The sequence below is a fragment of the Thamnophis sirtalis genome, unplaced genomic scaffold (assembly GCF_051295495.1).
Source record: "Thamnophis sirtalis isolate CommonGarterSnake01/CBP01778 unplaced genomic scaffold, rThaSir2_p1.2 scaffold_11, whole genome shotgun sequence".
Classification (NCBI taxonomy): domain Eukaryota; kingdom Metazoa; phylum Chordata; class Lepidosauria; order Squamata; family Natricidae; genus Thamnophis; species Thamnophis sirtalis.
The window spans coordinates 65,770,548-65,790,184 of NW_028261391.1; the positions used below are offsets into that span (position 1 = coordinate 65,770,548).

The 19,637-nt window shown below is 41.0% G+C and overlaps 1 protein-coding gene across 1 annotated transcript in view; it reads right to left on the reverse strand.

The window, feature by feature from the left end:
• CUNH10orf90 (chromosome unknown C10orf90 homolog) overlaps nucleotides 1-19,637 on the reverse strand; it is a 92,238-nt gene that overhangs the window by 25,525 nt on the left and 47,076 nt on the right. The window contains exons 3-5 of the mRNA XM_087725974.1: nucleotides 14,795-15,082; nucleotides 7,373-7,566; nucleotides 5,426-5,627 (exon numbers count right to left, since the gene is read on the reverse strand). Coding sequence (XP_087582100.1) covers nucleotides 5,426-5,627; nucleotides 7,373-7,566; nucleotides 14,795-15,082 — 684 coding nt within the window. The remainder of the gene's footprint in view (nucleotides 1-5,425; nucleotides 5,628-7,372; nucleotides 7,567-14,794; nucleotides 15,083-19,637) is intronic.

Below are 19,637 nucleotides of genomic sequence, written 5' to 3' on the forward strand. Positions count from 1 at the left end.
CAGAATTCTGGCTGGAGAATTCTGGGAGTTGAAGTCCACAAGTCTTAAAGTTGCCAAGTTTGGGAACCACTGGTCTAGCACTATGCAGAATCATTTTTAATTTAAAAGTGTTTGCTTGTCATCATCAATTATTTAAAACATGTTGCTACTTCCCAGTATTTTCAGGAACTTAATTCTTAAGGGAGAAACATTTGGATATCTAGTTTAGATATTCCCATTACAACATTAGCTCCATTAAAAACGTTTGTGAGCCAAACTAAAAAAATGTATGTTTAAAATTCTTAGCATAAACATGAATTTTACTTAGCAGAACTGATGTACCTGAGACATGTAGCAGTTGAATGCAAACCTGCACATACAATGAAGTTACAGAGGAAATCTTAATTAAAGTATTCACTTACTTCAGTATGCAGCAGTCTTCAAATTTTTTGGTTATGTTTTAGGCTTCTTACAAAACTGCTCATTTTTTTGAATTTTTTTTTATCTGCCTGCAGGACATCATCACATAGTTTAATTTGCATCACTATATTGTGACATATCCTGCCACTCACCTCCCAATGACCAACAAGATCGCACAGGCTGGGCCTCCTCCGGGTGCCGTCAACCGGACAATGCCGGTTGGCGACTCCCCGGGGGAGGGTCTTCTCTGTTCCTGCGCCGGCCCTGTGGAACGACCGGTTCCACCACAAAACCGCGGTCGACTAAAGCGCGCTCGATGAAACCGCGTACCTGACGTCATCACAGCGCGACGAAAAAAGCATGCTGTGAGCGCTAAAGCTAAAATTAACCCCTAAACCTAAACCTAACCCCCCGAAACATAACCCTAAACCTAACCCTTAACCTAATGCTAAACCTAACGCTAACCCTTAACCTAACCCTAACCCTAACCCTAACCCTAACGCTTAACCTAACCCTAAACCTAACCCTAACCCTTAACCTAACCCTAACCCTAACCCTAACCCTAACCCTAACCCTTACCTTAACGTGAATCGGCTTGCTTTCAAAGCACTTTTTAAAGCGCCCTTTTTTCTCCGCGGTCGCTGTTGTCGTGCTGCTGATGACATCAGCGACGCGCTTTAATCGGGCACGCTTTAGTGGACTGCGGTTTTGTCGTGCCACGGAACAACCTACCCAAAGAGATCCGGACCCTTACCACTCTCCCGGCCTTCCGTAAAGCCGTTAAGATCTGGTTGTTCCGGCAGGCCTGGGGCTGTTGATTGATATCCAGCCCCCGCTTAGATGGAATGGATGATGTGAATTTTTTAATATTGTATTTTTCTATTTTTAAATTTAAACTGTTTCTGTCTTGCTGTGAGCCGCCCAGAGTCCCGATGGGAGTGGGCGGCATACAAATTTTATTAAACCTAAACCTAAACATCATAATTCATGATGACTGAGGGAGATCACCCATGTTATTCATATATGAAGTAGTATCCTACAATGTTGGGAAAGCCACAACAGATCCAGCAATCCAGAAAAATAGGGCCAAGCAAGACTTTCTCTTTTTAAAGAACAATTTAAGTGTTTACTCACTTAATATTTTAGGCAAAGACATTTCTATTTCTCTAAGAACAATAATTCTAGCCACAGAATAAATGGCAGAGAATAACCAATCTACTCTTTAAATGTCAGGGGCATTTAAATATTACGGATTTCCTGGAAACAGTTTGTCTTATCTCTAGGCGACACCCAGTAATGATTTTCTGATATAGGAATAAAGCCTGAAACAGATTATTTGGATGTTCTGTTTAGATGAGAGAGGTGCTTTTAGATGACTCGATCTACTTGAAACTAGAAGAAAAATGCTAAAGCAAGATAATGCCAATTCCACGCCCCTGTTCTTAAAAAACAGTTTGAGAATAATGTTCTGAAAACAAGGATCAAAAATAATTGCCCTGCTCTTAGTTATTTCAGATTCTGCAACAATTAAACCCCCTCCCTAATCTCCACACAAATGATAGAGAAGAAGACAGTCTCAAATAGTCCATTTTTGGTAAACATGCCTGTCTGAATTAACATGTTCATTATTTTTATGAAAGAATAGATTTACTGGATTTGATCCAGCTGGAACCTGCTCTGAAGGATCCAGCATCTACTTCACCTCTTCATTGTCTAGTTTCTTCACTGTTACAAAACAAAATGTTCTACAGAACTCGAAGGTTTCCTTAGCTCGTGTAATGATATATTTTATTTAAATCTATACTGGACATATCCAGCCAATCACATATACAATTCAAACTGGCCAGCAGCTGCCTCATAACACTCCAGATTCAACAATTGTTGATAAGAAAGACCCAAAAAAAATATATGGATATTGGATGCAAAAGAAATCGAACACAGTAGCAATACTAATGAGTGCCTTGGGTGCAATCTCAAAACATCTGGAGCACCGCTTGAACACCACTGGCATTGACAAAATCACCATCAGTCAATTGCAAAAGGCACCTTTAGTTGGAACAGCTTGCATCAGTGTTTCTCAACCTTGGCAACTTGAAGATGTCTGGAGTTCAAGTCCCAGAATTCCCCAGCCAGCGAATGCTGGCTGGGGAATTCTGGGACTTGAAGTCCAGACATCTTCAAGTTGCCAAGGTTGAAAAACACTGGCTTACATCCTACTTTCAACACCATCAAACAATATCTGCCTCCCTCAGGTCCTTGGGAAAGACTTGATAGGTAGTTAAAGGTACCAAACTCCATCTCAACACTTGGCTGACAATGTGACCAACCGTAATAATAGAAAAAGCCTTGATTTACATAAAGCTGTTCCCACGCAATAGAGAAAGGGGATACCGGCAATTTCTCAAGGGCTGGATCTGCTAAGGCTGCTGAGGAGTGTAGGAAGTTATCACCCAGCCCTCTCCCAGAAAAACGAAATATCCTAGGAAATATTGAAAAGGCAGAATATTACATTTCCCTGGATGTGAAAAGGAAGAAACATGTTTTAAAGAGAGAATAGCTCCCTGTAGCTTCCTGCCCCCACCCACTTTGTTAATGGGCCGTTAAGAAGGCCAAGTCAGTCCCTTTACATAATAAAGAGTTCTCCCCTTCAGCGCCAGGGGGATAGGATTAAGGCATGATAATATTGGTTTTAGGTTTTATTAGGATTTGTATGCCGCCCACTCTCGAGAGACTCAAGGCTGCTTACAGATAAAGCGGGGAAGGGGGACATATAAAAATTAAAAAGAACAGACATTTAAAATTACACAACATTCATATAACTTAGGATGGGGCTGGATGAATCAACCCTTTACCCAACTCGTCACAATGGCATCTGAGGACTCAACCAAACCTGGATTCAAAACACAACCTAGAGAGTTGCCCCTGCATGGCCCCATGGGAGTCTGACAACCAATCAGAATACAAGCTCAAGATCAAAGGCCAGAGAGGACATAAAACCAGGGAATTTCAGCATCTCAGCTTCTCTTCTTCTCCACCAACATTGAAGCATGTGATCACCTTTTTCTGTTCAGGGCTCAAGCCATGTGGTCCTGTCCACCATTAAAACCATCTTTCCAAGCAGCCTCCATGTCTCCAGTGTCTTTCCCCCCACTTGGAGCCGAACCCAGAAGGACATTTCTTTCATCAGGAGAAAAAATGGAATATTGACAAGTCAGCATGCATCTTACAGGACCCAAGAGAAGCAGAATCTCAGGAACAGGAAGGAGCAATGAGCTAAGAGTTATTTCCTATGGGGAAGCAGCTTGCCCACTAATATTACGAAGCTCCAGTGGTCTCAGATGAAAATGAGCCTTCAGAGTATTTCAACTTGAACAGCATCTAAGGCAGAATGTATTAGTTCAGCTGCTGAACAGAGACAAGATGCCCTTATAAGGTGATTTCTAGCTAATCCATCAACAGCTTGACCTGATATGGCTTCGACGTCCATTACCTCCAGCCAGCAGGGGGTTTATTCTCCACTGAACAATCTATCCATTTAAATAACTTTTCAAAACAAAAGCTTTCAAAAACAATTTAAAGCAACAAGATCAATTAATCTGAAACTGCTCAGGACTCACCAGATGAAACCATAAGTATCAGAGCTTCTAAATGTAAGAAACAAATACTCAATATTCAAGCATTCTTGGCAGAGGTGGGTTCCTACCAGTTCGCACCTATTCAGTAGAACCGGTTCGTCAAATCTACCGAACCAGTTAGAAGAGGTTCCACCAGTGGACCCGGAAAGCAGGCCACACCTACAGAGCCTCACCACTGTCATCATGAAAATAAAAAAAAATTAAAAGGAAAAAGGCTGAAGTAGTTGCTGTCAGAGTCACCGTGGATGACTCTGCTTAACTGTTTAAAAAAGCCTCTAAAAAGCGCCCTCTACAGGAGGAGGCGGGAGAACCATGTGCCTCATTTAGTCTGACTTTATGATCACTCGAGCAGAGTTAAGCAAGGGTTAAAAGCCGAAAAATTCCTTATGTAGATGAGGCACGTGGTTCTCTCGCCTCCTCCTGTAGAGGGCGTTTTTTAGAGGCTTTTTTAAACAGTTAAGCAGAGTCATCCATTGGGGACTCTGGCAGCAGCTAACCCAGCCTGACCTCAGCAGCTCTTGCCTTTTTCCTTTTACATTTTTACATTTTCATGATGGCAGGCAAGAGCAGAGTTGAAATCCTCTGTGATTGTGAAACAGCTGGAAAAGGTATGTGGGTCGGAAGGAGGGAGAGGAATTCAAAATTAATGTAATTTGTAAGTAATTGTAAGTAATTTGTTTGTGTGTGTGTGTGTGTATGTACATGTGTTTGTTATTTCGCTCAAACAAACTCTCAATTTGAGAGAGAGTTTGTTTGAGAAGAGAGGGAAGGGGGTAGGAGAAGGAGAGGCAGGGAGGGCAGCCCGCCAGCTTTCTTTCTCTGTGTCGGGGCAGCCCGCCAGCAGAGACGGGTGTTTTACCCACCTCTGCTGGCGGGCTGGTGTTCTTTCTTTCTTTTGCCCAGAGGCAGGCGCGTGCAGCTCTTCGTTCATCGAGAGGTTGATCAGGTTCTGGTAGAGGTTCCGGACGTCCAGAATGGAGCTCATGGTGCCGCCTGCTCATGCTCCGTTCACCGAAAGCAGCACCGACAACTCCGCTTTCTGGCGCTTTCTTTCGCCCGCCTGTCAGAACTCAAGCGGTCGAAAGAAAGAAAGTGCTTTAGACAGTGGGATGTTGGGGGGAGAAGACTGCCTCACCAGCCATAAACCTCACCGCACGTCACTGGATTTTACAGTACATCTACTACATTGGACACTGCTACTGTTTAAATTTGCCAATACATAAAAGAACAAATAAGTAAGTAAATAAATATGAATGTGATATTTAGCCATATCGCCAACAGTGGAAGCAATGATGCACAGTTTCAAAAATGTGGCAAAGAGTAGCATGCATACATAAGACAAAAGACAAATTTTGCAGTAGACTTAATGGAGCTTACATAACTCAACTTACCACTCAGTGGATGAGGAACTGTATATTGTTTCTTCTTACTTGTAATGGGAGTAGGGGAAAGCTTGCTGGATAGAGCAGTTCCTTGTTTTTTCCCCAAATCCTCACTTTGTTGTGCTTTCCTCAGTTGTACTATGTGTTCAAGTTTTTTTAATCGTTCTTGTGAGTGGGAAATAAAATGAGGCTTGTGAACTTCCAGGGCCTCCTGAAATAAGCAGAAATAAAAAGGACATCATTCAGTCACCCTTAGTGATATTTTTCTATCTTCCCAGGAAAGGATCAGGAAGTTTTCTTTTCAAATCAGTCATCTGAAATTCTAGCTACAGTGGCTGTAATGGGGCATCTTTTGGCAATGTAGACTGTGCAACCTCATAGAAAAATGGGTACTGGCTTTTGCCACATGTATGAGAGACGATAACCAGTGCTGTGGGTTCCACCACAAAACCGCGTTCGACTAAAGCGCGCTTGACGAAACCGCGTACCTGACGTCATCACAGCGCGACAAAAAAAGCACGCTGTGAGCGCTAAAGCTGAAATTAACCCCTAAGCCTAAACCTAACCCCCCGAAACCTAACCCTAAACCTAACCCTAAACCTAATTCTAAACCTAACCCTTAACCTAATGCTAAACCTAACCCTAACCCTTAACCTAACCCTAAACTTAAACCTAACCCTTAACCTAACCCTAACCCTAACCCTAACCCTAAACCTAACCCTTACCTTAACTTGAATCGGCTTGCTTTCAAAGCGCTTTTTAAAGCGCCCTTTTTTCTCCGCGGTCGCTGTTGTCGCGCTGCTGATGACGTCAGCGACGTGCTTTAATCGGGCGCGCTTTAGTGGACTGCGGTTTTGTCGTGCCACGGTGCTGTGTACATATTCCTTAATCAAATGTGTTCATTTTGTTCTAGTAGGATATTTATTTATTTGTTTATAAAAGTTTTATGCTGCCCATCTCACCATCCAAAGCAATTCCAGCTGGCTTACAATAAAATAAGAATACAATAATAAAGAATTGAAGAGGACATAAAATGTCTTCAATTTCCTATGTTCCAATAATACTTACATTGGGAATTTGAATAGAAGCCTGTGTATAACCAACGTGGTTTTCCTGAAGTTAATGCAAGTAAAAACTCATTGCAGAACTCCAAAAATGGTAGATCAGTTAAGAGCCCACTAAATATAAAGAAATAAGGAACACAGGGCCTGGTCCCTTCATTCAATCTTGCATATCTTATGCAAGTCTAATACTTGAATGGACTATATTTTGCGTGTGCTATTTAAAATCAGGATGGACAGCTCAAATTCCAAGGACCACATGTAAAATAATACCCTGAGCCTGCTTCAACCCTATTACTGAAAATTAGTTGGTTTTCTGCTATTTTGGGGATAAAAAAAACCTAGGAATTGTAATGTAAACACTAAAATATACTTAATATAATTCAAAAGCCAAAGATTCCACCACCCCCAACCTCAGAGGGGGCAGATTATGGCTGTAACCAGGTGTATCCATCTTCTTTACATAATCACTCTATCAAAAATATTCAGTATTCTGGATTTGAGTAAGAGAGATATTTTTCCCAGAGCTAGTTGTATAGAAATCCTAGGATATGAATTCACCTAATCTTCTGCAGTTAAGGGGAATTACCAGATTAATAATAACTGTAAATAATGAGGAGGGAGATGGTAAGAAAAAGTATACAATATATACACAAATATTAGCATGGGTAAACCAGGATACTAGATAAGTCATTTCCAAATTCACTTCTCAGTGTATGATGTAAGCAAATTGCTTACTGCTTCTCAGCAATAAGAGCACTTTCATAAAACTATTGTTTCGGTGCTTTTAAAAAAAACATAGGAGCAATAAATGTCTTTTTACCTAATGGATTTCCAAGGAAATAAGCATATCAATAATCATATGAAGAGTTAGCAGGGAATGTGGATATTTTACCCTGAGAGTCAGTGGGCTTGGAGGAATTTTCTCAGGCTCTAAGCAGACCTCTGAATATTGGAAAGCTTCATATTTCTCACAAGGAACATCTGGTTCATGGGCTGCAGAGGTGGTTAACCTATTGACCATCTCTTTCTTCACATTTATCTTATGTTCTTCGGAAGGGCTGGTTGACCCATATAATTTGTAATCACCTAAGAAAGACAGAAAGGCTTATTTATTAAGGGATGGTAGCCAATTTGTTTTTCGATTCTTCTAGATATTTTTAAACCCAGGAGGCATCTATAAAAGAAATATATACTTGAAGTTGTTGAGTAGAGAATGTAGAGTTTTGTGCTTGTTTAACCCTGGGAGTCAAATCATACAAAGTTTCATAAATAAGCAAAAAGTATTGCGAAAGTTTTCCTTCAGCTGGAGATCCACTAAATCTGGGTGAATACCAGGCCTATTGCATTTAACTAATTATACACCAGGAGAAAATGAAAAGACAGAATCTATATATTGTATATTTCAAAATCCTTTCAGGTTTTTTCTGAGCACAGAAAGAGGTGGCAATAGAAGAAATAGTTTTCCATCTGCTTGCTGAGGCCAGAGTCGACTAGTCTCCCTACCAGAGGTGGGTTCCTACCAGTTCGCACCTATTCGGTAGAACCGGTTCATCAAATCTACCGAACCGGTTAGAAGAGGTTCCACCAGTGGACCCGGAAAGCAGGCCACACCTGCAGAAGAGGTTCCAAAATTTTTTGAAACCCACCACCGGTCCTTGGATATGATTATTCTACACTATCAAGCTCATATTTATAAAACTCAGTGCCTCTGTGAAAGGTAAGGATGACTACTGCGTTTGTGGTGCAATCAGAACATTGCGTGTGTTGAAGTTGTTTTAACGCAAACCAAAGATGCCTTTTAAAAAACAAGTTTACATCCTATTCTTATGCATGCCAGTGCTGTGTGTGAGGTAGTTTAAGGTGGTTCTGACAAGTGTCGTCGGCATCTTCATATCCGGTCACATGGGCAGCAAGCCACTCCCATCCGGTCACATGGGCGGCAAGCCACTCCCATCCGGTCACATGGGTGGCAAGCCACTCCCACAAAGGAGGCCACACCCACAGAGTAGGTTCGAGCAATTTTTGAAACCCACCACTGCTCCCTACCCCCCACCCCCTAAAAGCATTCACTCAGACCTTTTGACTTGTTTCCATCAAGCCATTATAAGAAGTGTAATTTTTATTTGTCTTTATTGTTTTCTTCCTCCTCAACTCTAAAGAGTCTAAAGGCAAATGCTGTCATGTTACTTTATTGATCTCTAAGTCTCTCCAGAATAGCTGTAGAACGACCTCTTTAAACTGGTTGAACAGTCACCCTGATGGCAGATGCTGTTCTGTTCAAGTAAGTCTAAAGTGAAAGAGATTAGGGCAAAAGGCCTCTAGCTTCCGGGATGTCTGTAACTAACCAGGAAAAAAAATGGTGTATTATGGGGACTAGCACCCAGGAGATGCCAATTCTATATGCAGCAGCTGTGAAAAAGTCAAACTAGCAGGAAATCCTGCTTTCTAGCGAATCTAAATTGCATGCACAGTTATTCCTAAACTCCATGGCTTAGGCCCAGGATACCTGCGAGACCACCTACTGCCACCAGTAGCCTCCCACCGTCCAGTGCGATCCCACAGAGTTGGCCTCCTCAGGGTGCCGTCGGCCAGACAGTGTCAGCTAGCGACCCCCAGGGGGAGAGCCTTCTCTGTGGGAGCGCCTTCCCTCTGGAATGAGCTGCCCCGGAGCTTCGTATAATCCCCGACCTCCGGTCCTTCCGACGCGCCCTAAAAAGTTGGCTTTTCCAGCAAGCCAGCATGGCCTGAACAAAACAAAACAAATTGTTGATCATTGTTAATTTTAATTTGAATTTTTTTAAAAAAATGTTATTGTCTTTCTAATTGGGTTTATTTGGGATATTCTATTTAATTTTTTTAAACTTTTGTATTATGTGTTTCTTTTAATGTTGTACGCTGCCCTGAATCCTTGGGAGAAGGGCGGCATATAAATTAATAAACCTAAACCTATTCCCCCCCTCCCTGTTCTACTTACCTTCAGGGGTGAAATTCTCTGAAGTCTGCTACCGGTTCGCTTCACACACACATGCGCGCGAAGCGAAACAGTAGCAGACTTCAGAGCACTTCACCCTTGAAAAATCCTATTTATTTTACTACCCATTTCACTTTAATTAGGCAATATCCTAGACTGGCAGTTCTCATTGTTCTGAACTGTAAATTGTCCTAATGATTTACGTTTGCAAATTCTTATAACTTAAAGGCTTTATATCCAACCTCTAATTTATGTAACAACTAATGAAAATTGCAACAACTTATTTTGATGCAGATAATTTTACTTTAATCCTTTGACATTTAGCATTTTATCCAGCTTTTAAAATGTGAATTCCTCTGATGGAAGCTCGTTTTAAAAGCAAGTGCCATGTTACATTCACCAGCATACTTTCAGAAACTGTACTTAATACTAATGTTCATCTACTACAATGTGGGTGAGGTGGTCAATGGGGTGGAACATTCCAGTGGTGGGTTTCAAAAATTGTTTGAACCTACTCTGTGGGTGTGGCTCCCTTTGTGGGAGTGGCTTTCTGCCCATGTGACCGGATGGGAGTGGCTTGCCGCCCATGTGACCGGATATGAAGATGCCGACGACACTTGTCAGAACCACCTTAAATTACCTCACACACAGCACTGGCATGCATAAGAATAGGATGTAATCTTGTTTTTTAAAAGGCATCTTTGGTTTGTGTTAAAACAACGTCAACACACGCAACGTTCTGATTGCACCACAAACGCAGTAGTCATCCTTACCTTTCACAGAGGCCCTGAGTTTTATAGATATGAGCATGATAGTGTAGAATAATCATATCCAAGGACCAGTGGTGGGTTTCAAAAAATCTTGGAACCTCTTCTGTAGGTGTGGCCTGCTTTCTGGGTCCACTGGTGGAACCTCTTCTAACCGGTTTGGTAGATTTGACGAACCGGTTCTACCAAATAGGTGCGAACTGGTAGGAACCCACCTCTGGAACATTCTCAAAGAATTCAACAGAGTTTATAATATACTTCTACACCAATTACACATTTCTACTCATAACATCATATATGGAATGTTTTGATCTAACTTTAGTTGCTTCACTAATGATGGATAGAATATGTTTATATTCTGGATTATTCTTTCTCTGGCAATTATACCCCCTAAAGTGCTATTACTAATAGATGAGAAACTAATAAAATAAATATTAAAACATGATACCCATTCATTATAAATTAATCTAGTCAGATTTTTAAATTGTTTTCATTATTTATTATCCTGATTAAGTGTTCTTTTATGATCAACATTTTCTCGTTTAATTTATTAATTCAGAGAGGAAGTTGCATCTGAAATTCAAATAGCCATTTACAAAATGCTATATGATCCTCTCACTAAAAAATGCAGGTTTAATTAGAATAACAAATAAAGCATCATTGATGTCCCTTTCTTGCCAAACTGACAATAAACCTAGCACATTGTTTCAGAGAGCCAGTTGCAGAAAGAAATTATTTTGTACATACTAGAAACTTTTTCAGACCAGCAAACAAACAAACTATGTTCTGCACCTTTTTGGGAACAGTATAAAATATTTTATTGATAGTTGCTTGGATTATTTTGTGGTTCCCACTAATTATTGCTTGCAGGCAAATGGTATTTTTTGCAGTTCTTCCAATGCACCTTTTGGTATTTTGTCATGCCACTGTTGCAGTCAATCTGTTCGGTCTTCTTGCAGAGCTTAACTAGATGGTCAACTGTTTCTTCAGCTTCTTTGCAGAGTCTGCATTTACTGTCTGTTGCTGTCTTTCAGTGGTGGGTTTCAAAAATCGTTGGAACCTACTCTGTGGTTGTGGCCTCCTTTGTGGGAGTGGCTTGCCACCCATGTGACCGGATGGGAGTGGCTTGCCGCCCATGTGGCCGGATATGAAATTATGAATTAGTACTTAGGTCGGTCCAAGTAGCTATTCAGAAGTTAGTGGTTAGAAGCCATCGTAAAGCAAGATATGGAATTTAAACCAGAAATATTTTGTTGGCTATTTGAAAGGGAGTATAATATATATTTAATTTTACACATATTAGCAGCTGCTGGAATTGTGTTTGCACAACAGTGGAAAACAGAGATATGTAAATGAATAAATATTACAATGGGCATGAATAAATAAATTGACAATTAAAATCAAGAAGGCTTTGAATACTTTTTCACGTGGGATTGGTTTTAGCAATTGTCAACTAACGGAAACAGAAATTAGAAATCCAAAAGTATGAAAGAAATCACCAATTATGTAAGGAAAGTTCCCTAAAATGTATAAGGAAATATTACTAGATCATTATTAATGTGTAGATAACTGCGGGACATTACACACCCACCAGCGGTGGGTTTCAAAAAATTTTGGAACCTCTTCTGTAGGTATGGCCTGCTTTCCGGGTCCACTGGTGGAATCTCTTCTAACCGGTTTGGTAGATTTGACGAACCGGTTCTACCGAATAGGTGCGAACTGGTAGGAACCCACCTCTGAATTGTTCTAACTGTCAGGAAATTTCTTAGTTCTAGGTTGGTTCTCTCCTTGATTAGTTTCCACCCATTGCTTTTTTTCTGCCTTCAGATGCTTTGAGAATAGGTTGACCACCTTCTCTTCTTTGTATCAGTCCCTTAGATATTGGAACATTGTTATGCTGTCACTCCTAAACCTTCTTTCCATTAAACTAGACATACCCAGTTCCTGCAGCTGTTCTTCATATGTTTTAGCCTCCAGTCCCCTAATCCTCTTTGCTGCTCTTCTCTGCACTCTTTCTAGAGTCTTGACGTATTATGTTGTTGTTGTTATTATTATTATTATACAATTATATCACAGCGGCCAGTTGTTTCGCCGGATTTGGCATTGGTTACTAGTCAGGCCCCACCCAGGGGCCTAGGACGTCATAACGTATTTTCGTAATATGCGTGCAGATCCAAGCAGTGCGGCTTTTTGCATTTGACTGATGGTGATTTTGTCAATTTTTAACTGTTTCAAATGTAATTCCAGTGCTTTTGGAATAGCACCCAGTGTGCCAATTACCACTGGAATTACCACTGCTGGTTTGTGCCATAGTCGTTGAATTTCTATTTTTAAGTCCTGGTATCTTGCGATTTTTTCATGTTCCTTCTCGGCGACCCTGCTATCACCTGGTATTGCGATGTCTATGATTGTGACCTTATTTTTCTCAACCAGTGTGATGTCTGGTGTATTTATGTGCCAGTATTTTGTCCGTTTGTATGCGGAAATCCCACAAGATCTTGACCATCTGATTTTCGGTGACTTTTTCAGGCTGCTGTTCCCACCAGTTTGTTGCTGTTTTAATATTATAATTTTTGCACAAATTCCAATGGATCATTTGTGCTACTGAATTGTGCCACAATTTATAATCAGTCTGCGTGATTTTTTTACAGCAGCTAAGTATGTGATCCTTAACAACTACCGCCCGGTCTCCAACCTCCCCTTTCTGGGGAAGGTTGTTGAGAAGGTGGTGGCCTTCCAGCTCCAACGGTCCTTGGAGGAAGCAGACTACCTAGACCCCTTCCAGTCAGGCTTCAGACCCGGTTACAGCACTGAAACCGCCTTGGTCGCATTGATGGATGATCTTTGGAGAGCCAGAGATGAAGGACATCCCTCCATCCTGGTCCTCCTTGACCTCTCAGCGGCTTTCGATACCATCGACCATGGTATCCTTCTGCGAAGACTGCGGGAGGTGGGAGTGGGAGGCACCGTGCTACGGTGGTTCTCCTCCTACCTCTCGGACAGGTCGCAGTCGGTGTTAGTGGGAGGGCAGAGATCGTCCCCAAGGCCCCTGAAATATGGGGTGCCGCAGGGTTCGGTCTTATCCCCCCTACTATTTAACATTTACATGAAACCGCTGGGAGAGATCATCCGTAGGCACGGGATTAGATACCATCAATACGCGGACGATACTCAATTGTATCTGTCCGCCCCGTGCCAAATCAATGAAGCGGTTGACGTAATGGACCGGGGGCTTGAAGCCGTTATGGACTGGATGAGGATTAACAAGCTTGTGCTCAACCCAGAAAAGACCGAGTGGCTGTTGTGTTTTCCTCCCAAAAATTCGGCCACTAATCCAACACTCAGGCTGGGGGGTCAAATTCTACACCCCTCAGAGAGGGTTCGCAACTTGGGAGTCCTCCTGGATCCACAGCTGTCATTCGACCATCATATAGCGGCTGTGACCAGGGGGGCATTCGCCCAGGTACGCCTGGTGCGCCAGTTGCGACCCTACCTGAACCGGGAGGCCCTCACAACAGTCACTCGGGCCCTCGTGATTTCTAGGCTGGAATACTGCAATGTGCTCTACATGGGGCTGCCCTTGAAGAGCATCCGGCGACTTCAGCTAGTGCAGAACGCAGCCGCGCGAGTGATTGCGGGTGCACCCCGATTCACCCGCATTACACCTATCCTCCGCGAGCTGCGCTGGCTACCTGTCGATCTCCGGATGCGCTTCAAGGTGCTATTGATCACCCATAAAGCCCTACATGGCAGTGGATCTGGATACTTGAGAGACCGCCTTCTGCCAATTACCTCCCTACGACCTATAAGATCTCATAGGTTAGGCCTCCTCCGCATTCCATCGGCCAGCCAGTGTCGGCTGGCAACTACAAGGAGGAGGGCCTTCTCAGCAGCGGCCCCGACCCTTTGGAACGAGCTCCCCGTAGAGATTCGTACCCTCTCCACCGTCCAGGCCTTCCGCACAGCCTTGAAGAACTGGCTCGCCCGTCAGGCCTGGGGATAAGGACCACTACCCCGCCCGAATGTTGTATGCATGTTGCGTATTATTTTATTATGTGTTATCGTCTTAGTGTTGTATTCCCCCCTCCCTGGTTTTCTGTGAGCCGCCCTGAGTCCCCTCAGGGAAAAGGGCGGCCTACAAATAAAATCAATTCAATTCAATTCAATTCAATTCAACAGTTTCATCAGCTTCTTTGCAAAGTCTGCATTTGGCATCATCAGAGGACTTTTCGATTTTGGCCTTAATGGCATTAATGGCAGTAGTAGTAGTAGTAGTAGTAGTAGTAGTAGTAGTAGTAGTAGTAGTAATAATAGTTGAATATTATTGAAAATAGCATTTATTAAATTATTTCATATAATAAATGTTTGTGGATTGATGAACAAACTGAAACTTTATGAAGGGGTTGATGAAAGTTTCTGCTAAAGACCATTGACATCATCCTGGCTTTATATAAATGCATGGGAATCCATTGCATTCCAATGCAAACATTTCAAAGCAGACCGCTACAGAGAAACCATACTATGCCATTTAATTATAATGTAAAATTTTACTCCTTATAATTGAAGCTATGCTTACCTTTGGAGCATGGAACTTTCCCGTTACAATCATTTTCATCCAATAACGATTTTGATGATACCTTGATGTGGTGTGCAAGATCAGAAAACTTGTGGTTTTGCAAAACTTGAGCATTTCTCTCTTTGGACTCTGATGTACCTTTGGGTAGATGTTTGTCTTTCAAAGAAATCCTACCATTTATTATTAATTCCTTTTTAGATGATTGCTCCAGAAAGGAATCAGATGCAACTTCGTGGTATTTGTCTCTCCTGCTTTGCTTTCTGTTGCTTCCTGAGAATCCATGTGCATCTATTAAAAATTAAGAAAAGGAAAACCAATTGCAAACCATACATGATATACCATTTCACACTCCTTGTGTCATTTACGAAACAGCAATTTTTTTTAAATTGAAGGATCGAATTCATTAATATACTTTTACATTTCAAGGAAGTAGTGCTGTCTCACCATGACTAAAAAACTGTGTACGATCATTAGCCTCTTCACTTGCTAGCTCCCTAAACTGTTTTTAATCATTTTATTTTTTTTTCCTAACAAGACTACCTGTGATTACAAATTAAAGCCTTCTTAAGCAGCACCGACATTTCATTTCCATTTCCACAGTACAAGGTTTTGTACATGCTACAACTTTAAGACAGCCACTGGGGAAATAATTGTCAAGAATTAAGGTATGCATCACAAAAGATACATTATTGGTGTAATTTATTTCATAAACATATTGCAGCAGCCCGCTGTTTGACACAGATATTCGACTACAGATAGGCTTTCTCTATTTTGGGGGCAGAAATTTATCGCAATTTATGTAGCTTTCTGTTAAGCTTCTTGGAGTGGAAATGTGAGAAGATTAGTGAACAAGGTAATCTGATTCGGAATAAAAGACAAATTAATAAATGGCCATTAGCCCAAATGACTGATTATTGAGATTCCAATGTAAAATGGATGAATAAACCTAGATCTTTGGAACTGAGACTCTTCTATAGGTTTACCCAGGAAAAAGCAGCTGGCCTTCTTGTCAAAAGATATATGTATTTTGCCAGAATCATATTTCCCAACGAAGCCCAGAACTGGCTTTATGCTATTTAGAAACACAAGGAGATGAACGAAGGTGATGCTGGTGTCAATGTCAGTCCATTTTAACATGTAATTTTATTAAAACGCCAAAGTCATATGCTTAAGTTTGAGGATTTTAAAAAAAAAACAACTATCCAACCAACATTTATGCTATTCTTTATGAAGAAATATCAACCACCCAAAACTGTCTGGCTTATGACTTCCCTTTTCTATAATAAACTTTGAAGTTCACCTGTACCAGTGGTGGGTTTCAAAAATTGTTCGAACCAACTCTGTGGGTGTGGCCTCCTTTGTGGGAGTGGCTTGCCACCCATGTGACCGGATGGGAGTGGCCTGCCGCCCATGTGACCGGATATGAAGATGCCAACGACACTTGTCAGAACCACCTTAAATTACCTCACACACAGCACTGCCATGCATAAGAATATGATGTAAATTTGTTTTTTAAAAGGCATCTTTGGTTTGTGTTAAAACAACTTCAACACACACAATGTTCTGATTGCACCACAAACGCAGTAGTCATCCTTACCTTTCACAGAGGCACTGAGTTTTATAAATAGGAGCATGATAGTGTAGAATAATCATATCCAAGGACCAGTGGTGGGTTTCAAAATTTTTTGGAACCTCTTCTGTAGGTGTGGCCTGCTTTCCGGGTCCACTGGTGGAACCTCTTCTAACCGGTTCGGTAGATTTGACGAACCGGTTCTACCGAATAGGTGCGAACTGGTAGGAACCCACCTCTGACCTGTACAATACTTTTCAAAGTAAATTGGAATAATCAGATTTAACTGCCCTGCTCTAACCTTATGTTAGCCCTTATGCATGCTTATTCTTGTACACTTTTGAATAGGTCTGGGAATTAAGGAATTATTTGATTATACTGTTTGGATGTGCTGAATTGCTAACCTAAAAGACCTGAAAATCCATCAACATGGCATCTTTCCTATCAACCAAAGCAACCCAAAGGCATTGTGCCAGCCAGGTTATTTTAATATATTGTATGAGAGAAAATAATCGCTCCTCCCTAATTTGATAATAAAAAATATGACAAATTAAAGAATAACTTTCCAAAACTATAAATTTAGGGCTAATGGTGCTAATTTGGTTTCACCAAGATTGGAGCTCAAATAACATTTGCTATTAATAACGATGATGAATGGGCAGAAAATAAATTTGGGTCCACTATGATAACAAATTAGCTTTCTCTCATACCAATAACAATACTCAAGTTGCTAAAATGAAGGCGGTTGAGAAAAAAAAATTAGCATGTGTTTTTATGTGTAAAGACATAAACAGACATCTGTTCTGGAACTGAAAATATATTCTTAGGCTGAGCTCAAGTTCTTTTCTACAATTTTAATTGTCTATTCCCAGAATGATTAATTTGCACTTGTTTCTGATAGGGAATCTCAGGAGTCTGCTGGAAAACAGAAGTAGATCACACATCTCAATCTGTTCATTGTGATATAAAATACCAAGCTGATCCTACCTCAGTGGACACTAGGAAGGTACTTCTTAAATTGCTCTAGTATTGTTCCTGAAATAGATATTGAGTCTCTCCCCTTCACACATTCTCTCTTTTTCCTATCCCGTCTCTCTTAATTTCCTAAACATATTTAATATATATTGTCTCTTTCATACGCTCCCAGTGAGAGCTACAAGGAGGCTCTGCTGGTTCAATGACCTTTTTGGTAATGGAATTAGAGTAAGCTCCCCCTTAATTACAGCAGTGAAGCTAAAATAAAATAATTTTTTGCAAGGGGAAAAAAAATGAAGAAGCTCACCCTATTTGGCAAGAAGATTTCTCTCCAGCTGTGATTTCTATTAAACTTTGATGGTTTCGCTACACACTCTTTCTACAATCAGAATGGGTTCAGGTTTTCTGGGCCCACTCAGCTGGAACCCTCATTCTAAATAATCATTCACTTCCCTGTCCCCTATGTAAGACAAGTCTAAAATTAAGACTGCATAATCCATATAGTTTGTAGAACTATAAAAGATAATGCATTTCGGACACCAATGCATAGAGGCCTTGTAGAGTGGCTTTTTCTGAGAAATAAACAGGCAATAAAAGAAAGTGATATGCTGTAGGGAGGGACAGAAAGCAATGAGCAGAACAGAGGTGGGTTCCTACCAGTTCGCACCTATTCGGTAGAACCGGTTCGTCAAATCTACCGAACCGGTTAGAAGAGGTTCCACCAGTGGACCCGGAAAGCAGGCCACACCTACAGAAGAGGTTCCAACATTTTTTGAAACCCACCACTGGTCCTTGGATAGGATTATTCTACACTATCATGCTCATGTTTATGAAACTCAGTGCCTCTGTGAAAGGTAAGGATGACTACTGCGTTTGTGGTGCAATCAGAACATTGTGTGTGTTGAAGTTGTTTTAACGCAAACCAAAGATGCCTTTTGAAAAACAAGTTTACATCATATTCTTATGCATGCCAGTGCTGTGTGTGAGGTAATTTAAGGTGGTTCTGACAATAGCAATAGCAATAGCAATAGCAGTAGACTTATATACCGCTTCATAGGCCTTTCAGGCCTCTCTAAGCAGTTTACAGAGAGTCAGCATATTGCCCCCAACAATCTGGGTCCTCATTTTACCCACCTTGGAAGGATGGAAGGCTGAGTCAACCCTGAGCCGGTGAGATTTGAACCGCTGACCTGCTGATCTAGCAGTAGCCTGCAGTGCTGCATTTAACCACTGCGCCACCTTGGCTCTTAAGTGACAAGTGTCATCGGCATCTTCATATCCGGTCACACGGGCGGCAAGCCACTCCCATCTGGTCACATGGGCGGCAAGCCACTCCCACAAAGGAGGCCACACCCACAGAGTAGGTTCGAACAATTTTTGAAACCCACCACTGGAACAGACACATGTCATGGAAACAACAATATAACCTAATCAATACTGTAGTGCCAAATTGAAAAAATATCCTTTGAAACAAGAGATGTACAGAATGGCACGATCTGGCTTTATGTACTTCCCTACATTTCACTCAGAACATTTCCACCCAAAGTTTTGTGCCACTCCCATATCTGCTTCTCTTCTTACTAGCTTAACAAAATTCACAGGTAGTTTACCATACTTAGATAATCTTCTATGTTAACACAGCAATTTAAGTTACAATGTGTGAATCTCATCTGTGAGAATGATAGGGTCTCCAAAATATCTACTGCCATTCTGGCAAATACAAAGATAAAAAAATGAAAAAATAAAATAAAATTAAAAATGTTACATAGAAACTATCTGGCTCTGAATCGTAGAGCTGTTTTCTAGAGTTTTTAGCTATTTTTCTTCACTCCTTTTTGAAAACAAAACAAGCTCATAAGAAATGAACAAAAACAAGCTTAATTTTTTTTAAAAGAAACCTCTAAAAGATATATTAAACTTGGTTTGAAAATTTAAGCGGTGTTCTCATCAGACCCCAAGAAGTGGAATTCTAGGAGTGAATTCAAACTCAGACACCGTTTAATCACTGAACTAGCATAAAAGCTGCAGTACTACAATTTTTTAAAAAAAATTAATAACATTTTAGATAAGAATTCAAAGATTCTTATCTATAAAGAAGAATTAAGAATGTTTAGTTCTACCTTAGTCAAATTTCAGTTTTTTGATCTTCCTAAATTATAACTGCTTCTAAAAAATCAGCCTCTGGCTTTTAAGGACCTTGTTTGTTTCAATTTGCGGCTTCATCCTCTTGAGCCAAGGTGGCGCAGTGGTTAAATACAGCACTGCAGGCTACTTCAGCTGACTGCAGTTCTGCAGTTC